At 41.5% G+C, this 17,178-nt stretch overlaps 1 protein-coding gene across 1 annotated transcript; it reads left to right on the forward strand.

Moving 5' to 3' along the window:
• Positions 1-15,880: 15,880 nt before the first annotated feature.
• On the forward strand, positions 15,881-16,351 carry LOC150030895 (uncharacterized). Its single transcript, XM_090309389.1, has one exon. It carries the CDS (start codon positions 15,881-15,883, stop codon positions 16,349-16,351), a length of 471 nt encoding a protein of 156 aa, XP_090165515.1.
• The last annotated feature ends 827 nt before the right edge of the window (positions 16,352-17,178 follow it).

Below are 17,178 nucleotides of genomic sequence, written 5' to 3' on the forward strand. Positions count from 1 at the left end.
ACTGTGGAGGGGCTCATGTTGCTGAAAGTTGTCCATTGAACCTGCAGCAAGTGTGTGCCATTCAGAAAAACCTACAATCCAGGCTGGAGGAGTCATCCTAACTTCGGTTAGGGTGGCAATCCCAACTTAGGGGGGTTGATAAACCATCATAATGAGGGGCAATCAAGACCGCAAAACCAACAACCCTCATCATCATCAAATGCCTCAGAAGGATCGTTGGAGGCGTTGCTGAAACAATACATGGATAAGAATGATGCGGTGATGCAGGCCCAAGCATCCTCTATCCGAAATCTGGAGATCCAAGTGGGCCAGCTGGCATCTATGTTGAGAAATCGCACACCTGGAACATTGCCCAACAACTCAGAAGCCCCAGGATCGATAGGGAAAGAGCATGTCCGTGAAGACATTAAGCAGGCAAGCCTGACCGCCTGAGGAGATGTGGATTGCGAGCATCCAAAGACAACACAAATTTTCGGTCCATATCTCGATACCACATTTATTTTGCTTTATTAAATTTCCTCCTTAATTCCTGAACCATTTTTATGAATCATTTAATGTGAATCTTTAGTTCATCGAATTTTACTCTTCTGTTACTTCAATGAATTTAATCCATTCTTGCATTTACTTCTTTGATTTTTTCTGTAGTTAGTGTTTGAGCATTTATTTGTGAATGATTAAGTCATAAAGAAAATTAAATAATAAAAATAAAATGTCTGGGTAAAACATAATTTACAAAAAAAATACAATAAAAACAAAGAACAATGAGAAAACAAAATGACAATGGACGCATCCCAAGGATACTAGGAACACATTGCGATTACCTGATTCAACTGTATGAAGTTGAGGGGTGTGTTGCGCTCGCATGTGTCCTTTGCCCATTCTTAGCCGAATGCACTATGTCAAGGCATCCTCCAAAAATGCGTTAGTTAAGGGGTGTGTTGTGGGCATGTATGCGTTGTTGCCCGTCCTCTACAAAAGTACAGTTGCGTTAGTGAACGTGATGCGTTTTAACTTATCTTGCATCCATTCGAATAAAATATCAAAGAAAATGTTGTCTGGTAATTCGGAAGGAATTCCAATCGATTCGTATCCCCAAGCATTTAAGGCTTGGCAGATGAAAGGATGTTTTTCTGAAAATTCCATAAATGCGGAAGGTGGAATGACGCGCCTGTTAGGCTGGTTGAGGCAAGTCGCCGTGCAAATCGCATTGGGCCCCACCACGGCTCAACCTATAAATAGCCCCTTAAACACTTTACCAGCAACTCAAAACCCTAACATTTTTCCCTCAGATTTCTTTTCTCCAAAAAACTATAAATTCTCAAAACCCTTTTCTTCTCCAAATTCGTTTCAATGGCCGATCAAGCTTCGAACCAACCCGCTTCACCTTCTGTCCCTTTTCAAGCAGCCATGCGAGAGGCAGTATTCTTGGCTACTAGTTGCTGGCTTGCTACCCAAACTCGTTCTGCCCCAAGACCCACCGGAAGATCCCAGAGAAACCCCTTGGTCGTTAGGCCTCCTGCATTTAAAATAGGAGGAAGTACTGAAAGCTTGCCAACATCAACACCGTCCATCTCAATTGAAAGTGAACGAAAAAGGCGAGACGACACAGAGGTGTTTGGTAATATCCTAAGCACTTTGGAGCAAGGAGGAGGACTACCCGAGGCAGGGGTTGTAAACCAGCCACTGCCTACGAAGGAGAAGATGGTGGTCGTGGCAGAGAAATCAATAAAGGATGGAATAGTGGTGGTGGAAGAAGTGGTGGTTGAAGAGGAAGAAAAATAAAGCGATATTTTGGTCCCAGAAACCCCGGAGGCCAACATCATCGCAGAAATATTTGATAAACCTCCACAATTGGAAGGAGGAGATTGTAATCGTTGAACGAAAAGAAATTGAGATCGCAATTGAAGAGGCCAGAGAAGTGGAAGTTGCATTAATAGCTCCTAACGTTGCGATGGAGGAAGTCACAAGGGATGTGCTGCCAGAAGAGGCCAAGAAGAAAGAGTTGAAGGCAGCTGAGGCAGAGAAGGACGTAGAAGCTAGATTGAAAAAGGCTGCTGAGGCAGAGAAGGATGCCAGAGTTAGAGAAGAAGGCAGCAGAGGCTGAGAAGGAAGATAAGAATAAGAAGAAGAGCAACGGGCATAAGGATAGGAAGGCAGAGTCATCGCATCATCACAAGTTGAGAAAGAACAAAGAGAAAAAGGATGATGACGAAGATGAGAAGGCCAAGAAGAAGAGAAAAGAAGAGAAAGAATAAAGAAAATTGCGCTGGAAGGAGAAGAGGCACCTGAGAAAAGAAGAGAAAGCGAAGCAGAGGGCTACGAGCCCTGAGAAGGATGGAGAGTCGACCTCTGTAAGGGAGGATAAGGGGAAATGGCACAACCGATGGAGCCACCGCAACCTGATGCATCGCAACTGGTTGTGACAAATGAAGGTGAAGAAACAGATGGAACCCCCCTGATGCGGCGTCACAGGGAGAATGCGTTGTGAGGGTCTGACATCGACCCTCAACATTTAATGTTAGCACTAGAAGAAGAAGAAAGAAAAAGAAAATAAGAAGAATAGAAGCAAGAAAAGATGGAGTGGGGCAAGCTCATCATCACAGAAGGGAATAGAAGAAGAAGAATAGAATTTGAGGAGATGCGAAGAAATAACGAGCTTGCCCGACTTGAAGGGATCCGAAAACGCAAAGAGGATCAACGCCTATTGCTGGCCTCTGAGCAATTTGAAGAAGAGTTTGAGAGAAAATAGAGGGAAGAAGAAGAAGAATAAAGGAAGAAGAAGGAAGAAGAGGATAGACTGCTGAAAGAAGAGAAGAGGAGGAAGCGCGAAGCCAACAACAAGCGCTTATACAAAAGTAAGGGCAAGGAACTCGCTGAGCGTGAGAAAAAAGAACGAAACAAGGAGCGGGAAAAGAGGGAAAGGCAAGTAGCCCGCCTTGCGCAAGCGCAAAACAAAGACCTGGCAGAGAGTAGTGAGCCCGCATCGGCCAAGAAGTGATCAGTTAAGAGAAAAGAGAATGATGATATGCTGATCGAAATGGGTTTCTACCCTGTGCCAACCCCACAACGTGATCTCATTATGAGTGTCATTATGGAGCATGGGTGGGACACTTTCTGTCAGTGCCCATCCATCATTGTACCTCAGGTAGTGCGGGATTTTTATCGAGGGCGTCTGCACAGGAACAGGGATGCGATGACTTTCAGGGGAAGGACAGTGCACTTCAGCGCAAGGGAAATCCATGAACTCTATCAGATGAGGGAAAACCTTGATGCACCAGGGAACACTATCATTCATGACCCTTTAGAAGAAATGATAAGAAACGCGCTGAGGGTACTAGCGCAACCAAGAACAAGATGGACGGTCTCTCTAAAAGGCATCCACACTTTAGAATCAAAGTCTTTGCTACCGGAGGGAAGGCTCTGGATTTATTTGGTTAAGAAGCGGCTGATCCCAACAACACATGATAGAACAGTATCAAGGGATCGAGTGATGGCCGCATATTTTATGGCGCGCGACATCCCCATTAACGTAGGAAGATTGATCGCAGGGCAGATCAGAGCACTAGTCGGGCATATACGGGGGCAGTACTTCTTTCTGTGGATCGTCTCAAGTTTAGGCCTAAGTGCAGGTGTAGGCATTGATGAGGAACCCATGCCAGAAGTCCATAGCCTCATCAATATCAAAATTTTGAGGATGCTCCTCAAAGATTCCCCACATTGCCCGACGTTTCCAGCAAAAAGGCCTGTGATTGATTTGAACGCGCCATAAGAGCCTAGACCAAAAAGGAGACGAGGAGAAGATAAAGGAAAAGAAAAGGTTCTTGAGTCACCAACGCATGAACCAATGTTCATAAACCCTCGTCCCTTAATTATTAGATCCCCAGACTCTCCAAGCCCACCAGCGCAACCCTCTTCCCCTCTTTATGAGCCTCTTACCCACCTTCCTCTTATCTTCAACTCTCCAACTCAACCAGCAGCCCCATCTTCACCAACAACTTCACCTCCACTCCCCACAAACCCACCGCCGCAAGCTGATGACTTACACGATTTGGGCGAGGGCACATCTGCCCAACCTCAAAATAGTGCTGGTGAGACTTCACAGGCACAACCATCCTCCACCTCCTTAGTTGCTGAATTAGCTGAAATGAGAAGCCTCTTTGCCCAACAGCAAGAACTTGTCACTCAACAACATATCTTCTTCACCCATCGATTTGAGGTCGTAATGGAGCACATTGATGAGATTCAACGCAGTGCTGCAACTTCAAGGGAAGCACTTATCAATAACCAGCGCAACATGCACCAGATTTTCCAACACCAGCGACAGATAGAGGAGCGCAAGTCACATCCCGCCCCAGACCACCCTCCGAGCCTGAGAGAGGGCGCGACGGTTAAAATTATCAACCCTTTAGCTGACATTTACTGCCTAATAACTCTTGCGGAAATAACTCTGATACCAAGTTAGTATCAACTAATTCCTTAACCTTCCCAGAAACTTATGTTCTGATACCAACTTGGTATGAGCGAGAGCCTTAGGAGCGAACCAGCAAGATCGATGAACAGTGAGAGTGTTGACAGCGAAACCGGCAAAATCACTAAGAGCGAGAGCGTTGGGAGTGAAAGCAGCGAGATCGCTGAAGAGTGAGAACATTGAGAGCAACATTAGCAAGATCGCTGAAGAGCGAGAGCGTTGAGAGCGAAATCAATGAGACCACTGAGAGCGAGAGTGTTGAGAGCGAGATTAGCGAGAGCACTGAGAGCCAGAGCACGGAGAGTGAAATCAGCAAGATCAACTGAGAGCGAGATCGGCGAGACCACTGAGAACGAGAGCATTGAGAGCAAGACGATGGAGCCGTGCGAACTTGCGATGCGTTGGAGGCTACATTCATTAGTAATGTTAAACTCCTTGGATAAACATTTTTTTTTTTAAAACTAAGCAGATGAAGTGGCAAAGGGAGATTGCATGCAAAAGACTTTTTATCAACTTAAGTGGGAGGTGTACGGTTGAGATTACATGAAAATTAGATAATTTTGGGTTGGCAAACCTAGAATTAGACAACTCAAGCTCGGCCGGCCAACGTTAATGTTGGCAGCCTAAAGAAAAGCCATTGGTATGGTGAGTTGTCATGTGGGGAGAAGCTGGGGATGGCTATAAATAGAAAGCCTCAGCGTGAAGCTTTAACTCGTGCAAAATTCAACATTCCAGTGTTAAAATTCTAATTAGAGACTTAATAATTGATGGTTAGGCTGCCATTGGTGTTGAATTTAAAGAGGTCGAAAGTTGCATTAACACACGCAGCAGCACTCGATTTTGTTGAGTAGGTTAAGCTGGTATTTTTGTTTTAAGGGTATTTCAAATAGGTTGATGAAATAATTATATTAATTTTCCTTGAAATAATGAAAATGGCAGGGAGACATTTACAAGTAAATTGCAATAGGAGGATTTGCAGACTGTGAGTGGTTACCATATGTTTTGATTTATTCATGTATACATAGATGTATGAGGCCTATATATTTAGGTAATATCAAATATGCATGAAAAGAGATGCATGATTTTTAATATTGTTGTGAGTGTCATGATATTGCATGTTATGTGCGGTGGAAACTAGAATTATACCCGGGATATGGTTAGTATGCCTGAAAAGGGTGCTTGGCGGGGAATATGGTCGGCTTCGATCGGCGGGAAACGATAGTCGATGATGACCGACGGGAAAATATGGCCAAGTTACCTAAGCATAACTAGCTGGAAAGAATTGGTCGATGTGCACATTGGCGGGAAAATGGGGTATAGGGAAAGTTTCCATAAAATTGTTGTTGTGTTGTTGGGTTGAAAGTAGTTGACCATTAACAGGAAATGATTCAGCGGCTTGGCTAAGGAAATGAATTTGAAATGGTAATAATGTATCATTGATTGCATGCTGTTTTCCCTAAAAGTTTATTTTTGATAGCCAATGTTATGTTTAAAAAGACACCACTCACTGGGCTTATTAGCTCATGCTTTCCAAATGTCCCCCCTCATGCAGCAGAACGATGTGTTCAGGGAGAAATCGAACAACCACCCACAACTAGGAACTTGGTAATCTTTCAGGGCATGACTTGGATCGAATAGAAGAACATCAGTAAAGGAATTTCTAAGATTTGTGTAAAACTTGTAGGGTTATTATAGATATATCAACTTTAGTCCTTAATCAATTGTATATAAACGCTACCTTAGAATTAGATTGGGGTTTTTTCATACTCTTTCCTAAGTCTTGGGTTAAGGCTCGGGAGGGGGTGTGACAACTTCAACTTTCTTACCGCTTATCTGCATGGTCTGATGGTGCCTCCCCATTTAAGGTAGCACTTATTGTTTGACGATGGCTCTGTTGCACCGCCTCAATATCCTTCACCAGATCCTCTGGCTCCACAACCTTAGTTTTTTTTTTCTTTCTTCAATTTTTGATTTTTTATGTGGCCATTATTTCATTTTATTTCATTCTTTTATTTTGTAACTTAACCTTTGACTCTTGTACAGGCATAGAAAAATTCTTTTGCGATCATTTGTAATTATTCGCACACTTTGTTAATATTCAATACAATCAAAGTACACAATTCTCTCTACTTTTTACCTATGCCTCTCTCTCTATCTTCCTCTGTCAATCTGTGCTTTATTTTTACTCTTGTATTTTTATGATCTTCATTGCGTTGCAATGATGTATTATATGTGAAACTTAGAAACATTTCCCATACTTAGTAAATTCTGACTAACACTTAGTTAATTCTTAGTTTAGCAGTACTTTACCTTTTATCTTTCAAAGTTCTACTCAAACCTTCTTTTTGAAATTTTCTTCTAAGTGTTTGTCTAGTCTATCCAAACAACGCAATGAGGACCTTGCTCATCTTTAAACTTGGGGGTGTGGAAGGTCTGAGCAGATGAACTCAGATGTGAAACCCGAATTTTCATTTTTCCTACTTAAGCAAGTGATTAAGGGATTAACTAGGAGAAAGTTAAATCCTATGTTGAAGTGAAGAAAATTTCTAAGTGTTGGATAGATTTTCCTTGAGTAGTTTGAGTTAAGTCCTAACTAGTGAAATCTTGGCTAAGTATAGAAACCAAAAGTAGGCATGCATTGATGAAAGGTAGCATTAACGCATGAGGCAATGTTTGTGTGATGGCCAAAGGAATAGAGGTGGTTTGAGGTTAAGTATGGACACTAGGGTGGCCATGCATTGGAGAAACTAATATGGACGCATGATATAGATGTTGATGCATTGGAAGCAAGGAAATTTGACTTAGTGTTGGACTAGGTATTGCTATGTGAGTAGCTTTGAGTTAAGCTTAAATCCATGAAAATTTGACTAACTGTTGGATTAGGCATTGTTATGCACTGGGCACAAGATCTTGGAAAGAGTACTTGGGCAAAGGAAAAATTTGGAACATTGGCTGAGTATAGAATGTTGTGTGGGATGCGTTGGAAGGAGGGAAAATTTGGAAGAGTGGAGCAGACCAGGCGTTGGAGCCAAATCCATGCGTTAGTCATAGTGGACGCATTGGACGGTGAGGTTTGAAGAGGACGCATCAACTTGGAATGAGAAGATCTCCCAATCTACTCGTGCGTTTGGAGTGATTCTAAAGCCACCTGAAAGCTTTAAAAGTCTAGTTTTTAGGGTAGGGCTACTGGAAGAAAAGCTCAAAGGGATCAGGCTAGAAACGGAGAAGAAGGCAGAAGGGTTAGGCTGTCAGATCAGTTCGAGCCAGTCGTGAATATTCTGTGATTCCAGCCAAACCACTAGGAATTCTAAGCTCATATTTTAGGGTAAGCTTCCTAAGACATTTTAGAATATGTTTGTAGAAGGAAGTATTTTGTGTTTATGCGTTGGAAAGGACCAATGCGTTTGTGTTGATGCGTTAGAAGAGTTTGTGGACGCATATGAAGGATGAACTCATAGAGGATGTCATCCGGACATGTGTCTTCTTGGGAGGAAGCCTTAAGCCTTGAGTAAAAGAGGTGGCAGCATAAGAAGACATACAAAATTAAGGTCCATGCATTGGTGAAAGGAGAAGAAGACACATTAGGTGGTGCTCATACAAGATTGTGTTGGTAGTGTGTGGGAGCAACACTTGGCCATGCAGCCAAGTAGGTGGTGTCGACTTTGGGGAAGGTTTGGTCGCCTATAAATAGGACCAAAGACTTCATTATTTAGATCACAACTCAAAATAGATTTAAGAGGAGTGGAAAAGTTGAGAAAACCTTGCGTTAGAGCAAAATCCATGGATTGGACATAGAAGTTCAAAGAGGACGCATTGGACAGTGAAGGTTGGAAAGCAGCATCAACTTGGAACAAGGAGTTCTACCAGAATACTCATGCGTTTGATGTGATTCTAAAGCCATCTAAAATCTAAAGGAGTCTATTTTTCATGGTGGGGCTGCCGGAGAAGAAGCTTCAAGGAATCAAGTTGGATAATGAGGAAAATATAGAAGGGTCGAGCTGTCGGGTAAGCTAGGCCAGTCTTGATGTTCTGATGATACCGGCCAAATCATGAAGAGTTAGGAGCTAATAATTTAGGGTAATAATCCAGAGACATTTTATAATGTGTTTGTAGAAGAAAGTATCTCAAAATAAGGTCTAGAACTATGAGTAATCTAAGCTGTAAGTTGAATATGGATTATAGGGGTGAAAAGGAAGCCCAAGGTAGAAAAGGGAGCTACTAGAAAAGCTTCTAAGCAATCAAGGTGAGTGTTTACTTAGCTTTATGCTTTGATATGTGAATAAATGCATATGTAAGTGCAAAATACATACTTATGATGATATGATGATTGCCATGATATTGTTTGTGGAATTGCTATGGAAACTAAGATTATACCCAGATTATATAGTTAGCATGCTTAACAAAAGGTGCTTGGCAGGAAAATATAGTCGGCCTCGGTCGGAGGAAAATAATAGTCGGTGATGACCGGCGGAAAATATAGTCAAGTACCTAAGCATGACTAGCGGGATAAAGAAATAGTCGGTGTGCACATTTGCAGGAAGTGGGTTATAGGAGGTTTCCATAGGTGGATTGATAATGTATCCATGATATGAGCATGCCACGTATAGTATGGGACTAAAGGATGTTGATTGAATGAACATATACATGATCATGCATAAATTATACTGAAATGATGATTATGTGATTGATTTCCTAAAAATATGTTTTGCAAAGTGATTATTATTCTAAAAGAACCACTTACTGGGCTTAGTAGCTCACACTCTTCAAAATGTTTTCTTATATCCACCCCCTCTCCCCCCAGGTAGCGGAAAGGTGAGGAGTTCCAGGGTGCTGCTAAGGTTAAGGTCTGCCATGCGCCACAGTTACACTTCCGGAGGGTTTTACATTTGTTGTTGTAACTTTGTTGTTAAGTCTTTGAGTTGTAAGAACATCACATTGTTGTAATATAAGATGGGCCTACTTAATCAGTTGGTTGTTAAATTTGTACGTTGGTATCAGAGTTATTTCCGCAAGAGTTATTCAGCAATAAGTGTCAGCCAAAGGGTTGATAACTACTGTCGATCACGCCCTTTCCTAGGCTCAGAGGGTGGTCTGGGGCGGGGTGTGACATCAAAAGTATGCAGTATTCAAGAAAATGTGTCTTTTTGTATAGCATTTATAAAAAATAAAAAAAAATAAAAAAATTGCAAAACTCTAATGTCAGCGCAAGGGAAATTTCAAAAACTGTTCCCAACCTGATAAGAGTTTAGTTGTGAAAGGAGCCTACTCGTAGTTGGATGTTCGTATGACACCCGTAAGAGCAAGCCAAAACGAAAGTTGGTTTCCAAGAACAACGTAGCATAAATCAAAAAGAGAAAAAGAATGCAAAGGACGACTCCTCTGAGTATCATGAGTTAAAGTTAGAACTGGCACACCATCGTAGTTGGATGTTCGCATGACACCCGTGGGGACAAGCCAAAACGAAGAGTGTAACCATGACCAACTTTCCCTAAGTGAATAAATGACGCAAAGTTTTGCTCACAACATATAGATACATCAAGTTGTTTTGACAAAGAAGAGAAACATTCTATCTTGAAAACTAGAAAAGTGTCTTTGAGTAGGATTTTGTTACATAGAAGAATAAAGTAAGGCTTGCTAAGAATTAGCAAGGATGGAAGGAAAATGCGATGTTGGGAATGTGCCTAAGTGTAACATTCGGAGCAACTAAATTTTTTGCAAGAATATAGGATAGGATTGGAGCATGATTTCCTTAGTAGAAGATATGCTTGAGGACAAGCATATATCTAAATTCGGGGGTGTGACAACTTGTAGAAATACAAGTTATTTATGCCATCTTATCTAGATATTGCGGCCAAAAGTTAGTAATTATGCACCAATTGTATAAAAATTAACTCAGTATGAAAATAATTATAAATATTTGCAACAACACCCACTAACGCCAAAAAGATGGAGGACACGCCAAACTATATTCTATTTTGCAGGAAGACCAAGGCACCGCTTGTGCTCAAGGCTCATGAGAAACTAATCAAAGCATCTCTATCACAATTGTGCCTGTCAATCAACCTTCAAGAGACAATCACCAAAGTAACGGCGCAATGTGATAGTCGATCCAGAGCTTTTTGACCGCATGTGGTAATAAAAACAAACACCGCATGCGAATCTATGATCGAAAGAAGCAACTGAGAAACGCGAGAGCGGGAGATTGAGACGCGTGTATAACTAACGGTAGTGCAGAATTGATGGTCTAATTTCATAACAGAAGGAATAATATCCCTCCATCTATGGAATTACCATAACCATCAAGTGGGCACCACATAGCCGGAGTCAAAGGATTTGCTCCTATAAATACCCCAGTGAATTCAGAGAAAATTATGCTATTTGATATTGGGCTAAGTGTTGTAAGATTTTAGAGAGAAAAAGGCTGAGCTGAGTGCTGAAAAGAAGAATCTGGGAAGGGAAAGAGATAAGGCCAAAAGGTAAATCTCCATTCCGATCTACTATATACCCGAGCGAAGCCCTGTGTAGAGACACCTGCTACCGGTGGAGCAAGCCTAAGAGGGAAGCTCTTCCTACCATCAACATCATCCTATCCGACAAGAAAATTTCCATTGAATCTGTGCCAAGACATTGGCATCTGATTGTATCTGTTCTAACTTTCTCCATTGTATTCCATGCTTTCTTTATCTCTACATTCACACATTATGTATCAAACACTTAGTAGAAATACTAAATGTTTTGATAGATTTCGTTTACCATATTCTGTCTGTTTTCATTCATCCATTAGTCATTTTCTCCATGATGTTTTCTTACTCTCTTGATAAGCACTATAAATCTCCAAGAACTTAATATGTATTAAAGTTATGAAATACGTTTAGCTAAAGCATGCTGGACAGCATCTTCACCCGTGAGAGCAGAAGTGAATATGTCATTCTGATCTAACGAGAGAAGGTCAGAAGAGTGCATTAACTAAAGCGAGTAGTGCTTCTAGACATGGAAGCAACCTTGCGTTCATTACTTTAGACACTGTTTCACCACAGGCATGTGGGGAATGCGGCCGATCACTGAAAGGTGTATGTCAAGAGAAGAGCGGAACAGTATTTGTACCTTCAATTCTGTTAAGTACTTGCATTGTTTGTACTACTTATCTTTCTTTTCTAATCTATTCATGAGACTTGTCGTCGTAACCCACGTCTTTGAACAACCTTCACAACCAGCCCTAACCCTAGTATCTTGCACATAAAACCTATATCTTATACTAGCTTAGGTTTATTGTATTTGTATTGTATCTTTATAGCTTTCATTTATTTTTCTGAAATTACATATTGTACATACTTTTATACAATATTGAAAAACTCGGTCGCATACACCATGAACATACCACAATAACCGACACCACTTTCCCCGTGTTCGACCTCAGATCATACTGAAAACTTGCAGTAGAATTACACTTGGTTCCATCGTAAGGAAACTTGTGACAACTCAGGGCATACTACTAGATAATATCTAATTAGCGCATAAACAACAGTAGTATCGCATCATCATGAGCATTGAATTTAATATACACATTAGCGTTGTAAAATAAGCACAAACAAGTTTATGGCACCGTTGTCAGGGAAAACTGGTCAACGGTTTATTGTTTTGAGTGGCTTTTGGTGTTTTGCAGGACAGATCTCATTATACTGGCTTTTAACGTGGAGAGCAGCCTGACGGTGTATGAGTTCTGGTGCTAAACCAGAATTTGTAGCTGACCCTGAGATCGAGCAAACCTTCTGCACGAGGATACGCTAGAACAGGAATAGGGAAAGAAGACGGTGATGGCAAATAATAATGACAATGTGGTGCCTGAGGTAAATCAAGGGGTTGTTCGACTGGCCCAGGATCCTGTATTCTTGGCAGCCGATCGCAACATCCCAATGCGAAATTATGCGGCACCTAAGTTATACAACTTTTCGTCGGGAATCTCAAGATCAACTATCGAGTAGAATGCCCGATTTGACATTGCGGAGTGGAAAGACTGTGATGAGGGAGAGGAAAGAATCAAGCCAGTCGACTTCAATTGCACTGGAACCTGAGATTGTGGTGACTCAAGAAGAAGAAGGAGAAAAAGAAGAGATAGAGCCAGAAGTTGCATCCACCTCAGAGCCAACAGAAAAGGGGACCGTGAGAGTACAGTTGCCACCTTTCCCATAGAGACTCATAAAGAAGAAGAATGATGAGGTACAGTACCAACGCTTCATGACTATGTTAAAACAATTACATATTAATATTCCGTTCAGTGAAGCGATTGAGGAGAAGCCCGCATACACGAAGTTTCTGAAGGATATGGTAACCAAGAAGAGGGGCACTGGTAAGTTTTCCACGGGGGCTTTGACACAAAGCTCGAAATCAATAATCCCACCGAAGGTTAGCGATCCTGGGAGCTTTACTATACCTTGCTCCATTGGAGGACTGTACATCGGGCAAGCATTGTGTGACCTTGGAGCCAGCATCCACTTGATGCCTCTGTCAATCTTTAAGCAGCTGAATGTGGGGCAACTCGCACCCACGACCGTGACTCTCCAACTAGCAGATAGATCTCTGGTGCATCTAGAGGGGAAGGTGAAGGACGTGTTGGTTACCATCGATAAATTGATATTACCAGCCGACTTCATCATCTTAGATTACGAAGCCGACAAAGATGTGCCCATCATCCTGAGGCAACCATTTTTATCAACAGGTCGTCCCCAGATTGATGTGCACAAAGGAGAGATCACCTTGAGCGTGAATTGACAAAACCTCAAGTTCAATATCATTCATGCCATGAGATTTTATGACGACGAAGACCTGAATGAATCTGACGATGACCAGAGTTTGAATGAAGAAGAGAAGCCTGACGATGAAAATGAAGATGAGGATGCAAGCGCATCCATTGTGACATGTAATGCGATCATAGAAAAAACAAACAAGGAAGATGAGATGATCGCAACCCAAGAAGAAGAGCCAAAAACAAAAGAATAAAGAAAAACAACGCAACCGTCCTTGAAAGAACCACCAATAATAGAGTTAAGACCCTGCCAAATCACCTAAAGTATGCATTTTTGGGCCAGAATGAAAAGCTTTCCAGTCATTATTTCCTCGGAACTTAATGAAGACCAGGAGAATGCATTGCTGAGCATTCTAAGAAAATATGTGCGAGCGATTGGCTGGACGCTCGCAGACATCCGAGGAATTAGCCTCGCATACTGTATGCACCGAATTCATCTCGAAGAAAACCACAAGGGATCGATCGAACATCAGCACAGACTCAACCCTGCAATGAAAGAGGTCGTTAAAAAAGAAATCATCAAGTGGTTAGATGCGGGCATTATTTATCCGATAGCAGACAGCATGTGGGTCAGCCTCGTCTAGTGCGTGCCAAGAAAAGGTGGCATGACGGTAGTCCCCAACGAAAATAATGAGCTGATATCGCAAAGGACCGTCATCGGGTGGCGTACTTGCATGGACTACTGCAAGCTGAATAGGCAACGAAGAAAGATCATTTCCCTTCACCGTTCATTGACCAAATGCTAGATTGTCTAGCCGAAAATGATTTTTACTACTTTCTGGATGGGTATGCCAGCTATAATCAGATTATGATAGCTCCTGAAGATCAGGAAAAGACCCTATTCACCTGCCCATACGAAACTTTTACTTTTTACAGCATGCCGTTCAGCCTCTGCAATCCGCCGAGCACGTTCCAAAGGTGCATGACGGCCATCTTTTGAGAATATCTTGAGGACTCTGTTGAAATATTCATGAACGACTTCTCTATTTATGGGCACACATACGAAATATGTCTTGCCAACCTAGAGAAGATATTGAAAAGATGCGAGGAGACGAAACTCGTACTTAACTGGGAAAAATGCAATTTTATGGTGAAAGAGGGCATTATGTTGGGGCACAAGGTATCTCGGGATTGGTTGGAGGTAAACAAGGCAAAAATAGAAGCAATTGAAAAGCTCCCACCCCTAACAAGTGTAAAGGCTGTAAGGAGTTTCTTGGGGCATGCCGCATTTTATAGACGTTTTGTCAAGGATTTCTCAAAAATAGCACGACTGTTGAGTGCGTTGTTGGAAGCTGATAGGAAATTTGACTTTGATGATAATTGCTGCAACGCATTCATGATTTCAAAGGACGCATTGACAACTGCACCCGTTTTGATCTCGCCAGATTGGACACTTCCCTTTGAAATAATGTGTGATGCAAGCAGGTATGTGATGGGAGCAGTATTAACAATGAAGAGAAAAACAATATTGCATCCCATCGCATATGCAAGTAAGATGTTAAACCCTACTCAGGCTAACTACACAACCACAAAAAGGAGCTGCTTGCGGTAATATTTGCGTTAGAAAAGTTCAGAGCATATCTACTGGGAACAAAAGTACTCATCCATACTGACCGCTCGGCGATAAAATATCTAATGAAAAAGAAGGACGCAAAGTCGAGGCTGATTAGATGGGTCCTCCTCCTCCAAGAATTCGATATGGAAATAATTGACTTTAGGGGACGGAGAACCAAGTTACGGATCATTTATCCAGATTGGAGAATCCTGAGGTTGACCGCAATGAGTTAAAGGTGAGTGTAGTGTTTCCATATGAGCAACTGTTCCAGATCGAAGAATTGCCATGGTACGTAGACATAGTCAACTATCTAGTTTTGGAGCAATTTCCAGAAGAGTATACCTACCACCAACAGAAGAAGCTCAAACATGAATGCAAATATTATTATTGGGATGAGCTGAATCTGTATAAGAGGGGGGCAGACCAGATTATGCGACTATGTGTACCAGAGGCTGTTCATCAACGCATATTATCACAATTTCATGATTTACCATATGATGGACACTTTGGAGGGCAGCGCACTGTAGCAAAAGTCTTACAAAGTGGGTTCTATTGGTGAACATTATTTATGGATGCCAGAGTCTACGCAATTAAGTGTGATCGGTGCCAACGCACGGGTAACATTTCATAGAAACATGCGATGCCCATGAACATCATTCTAGAGCTAGAGTTGTTTGACATCTGGGGCATTGATTTCATGGGACCATTCCCACCTTTGAATGGTCACAAGTATATTCTGCTAGTCGTCGACTATGTGTCCAAATGGGTAGAAGCAATAGCATGCGTTGCAAATGATGAGGCAGTAGTCTTCAAATTCTTGAAGAAAAATATTTTCACGCGTTTTGGCACTCCACGTCCATAATAAGTGACGAAGGCTCCCACTTTGTCAATTACTCTATCAAAAATCTGCTGTTGAAATATAATATCCAAAGTGTCCAATTGAGAAATTAAGTTGACATTGGAGAAGGTGGTAAAGCCTTCGTGAAAAGATTGGGCAACAAAGTTGGACGATGCATTGTGGGCATACCGAACTGCCTATAAAACACCGATAGGCATGTCTCTGTATGCATTGGTATTTGGTAAAGCATGTCATTTGCCATTAGAGTTGGAGCATAAAGCGCTATGGGCGATGAAGAAGCTTAACTTTGATTTAAAAGCAGCAGGGGAAGCAAAAAAGCTACAACTAGTCAAGCTTGATGAGTGGAGAACGCAAGCTTATGAAAATGCCAAAATATACAAAGAACGAGCAAAACAGTGGCATGATAGTCGGCTATGCAGTAAAAATCTCCATGTTGGACAAAAGGTCTTACTCTTTAATTCATGGCTACAGCTCTTTCCTGGCAAGTTAAATTCTCGCTGGTTCGGACCCTTTATAATTAAAGAAATATTCCAGCATGGTGCAGTGGAGTTGACTACTAAGGACGGGGCCCGTACATTTAAGGTTAATAGGCAGCGAGTCAAGGCATATTGCGGAGGTGATTTTCAGCGAGAAAAGACCTCTGTAGACCTGAGAAACTCGGAATAGAGGAAAAATGGAGTGGCCCCTGCACTGGAATAAAACATCATCTAGGGTGCAAGTCTTCTGGAGTATCCTTTTGCTTACTTATGATTCATGAACTCTCATTTCTACAACGCTTCAATTATCATTTATCTAGCTGAATTTACTTCAAAAAAAAAAGGGAGAGCAAGAAAAATTTTGTTAACTTTTTTTTCTATCATTTGACCCTCTCGATGTTTTCTTTGCAAATGATCAAGGCCCACGATTGCGGAGGCACTACACGAAGACGTAACTACTTCACTTCGCCACCGCAATCCAAAGGTGGAAGATCGTCGCAAAGAAGGATGCGTCAACAAACAATGCGGGCGACAGCGCAAATTTGGGGATTTTATTTTTCTCCACTTTATTCCAAATTCTGCACTATCGCATCGCATTTTAATTTCGAAAGTTTCATCACCACATCCTCTTTGATTACCACAATCATTTAACATTGATAAATTTAGTAAGTTGCCACATGATTTCTTTTTACCAATTAAGATTTCAATAATGACACACATGCTTCTATTTTCTCGTATACACTAGAGTCAACTTAATCTTAGAAATGTCACCTCATGAAATATTTCTAAAAGTTAGTGGTCTGTTAGTTTTCTTTCAAACTGACCCTTTACCAAAATTCCTAAGCACATCGCATGACTTCTTTCAATCTTTTGGCAATGAGGACATTGTCGAATTTTAAATTTGGAGCTGAGGTATTTATTTCTTCCTTGCTATTTTTAGCTTCTGTTCAAAAAAAAAAAAAAAAAAGGGAAAAATTTTGACAATAACAACTCCACTGTCAACGCAATGGGGAAACT

This window comes from Benincasa hispida, unplaced genomic scaffold (assembly GCF_027475165.1).
Source record: "Benincasa hispida cultivar pf3 unplaced genomic scaffold, pf3_genome.v1.1 HicScf1600, whole genome shotgun sequence".
Classification (NCBI taxonomy): domain Eukaryota; kingdom Viridiplantae; phylum Streptophyta; class Magnoliopsida; order Cucurbitales; family Cucurbitaceae; genus Benincasa; species Benincasa hispida.

Bases quoted from the DNA above. Each gene is read 5' to 3' on its own strand.
- LOC150030895 (XM_090309389.1), top strand. From the start codon at position 15,881: ATGTCTCTGTATGCATTGGTATTTGGTAAAGCATGTCATTTGCCATTA.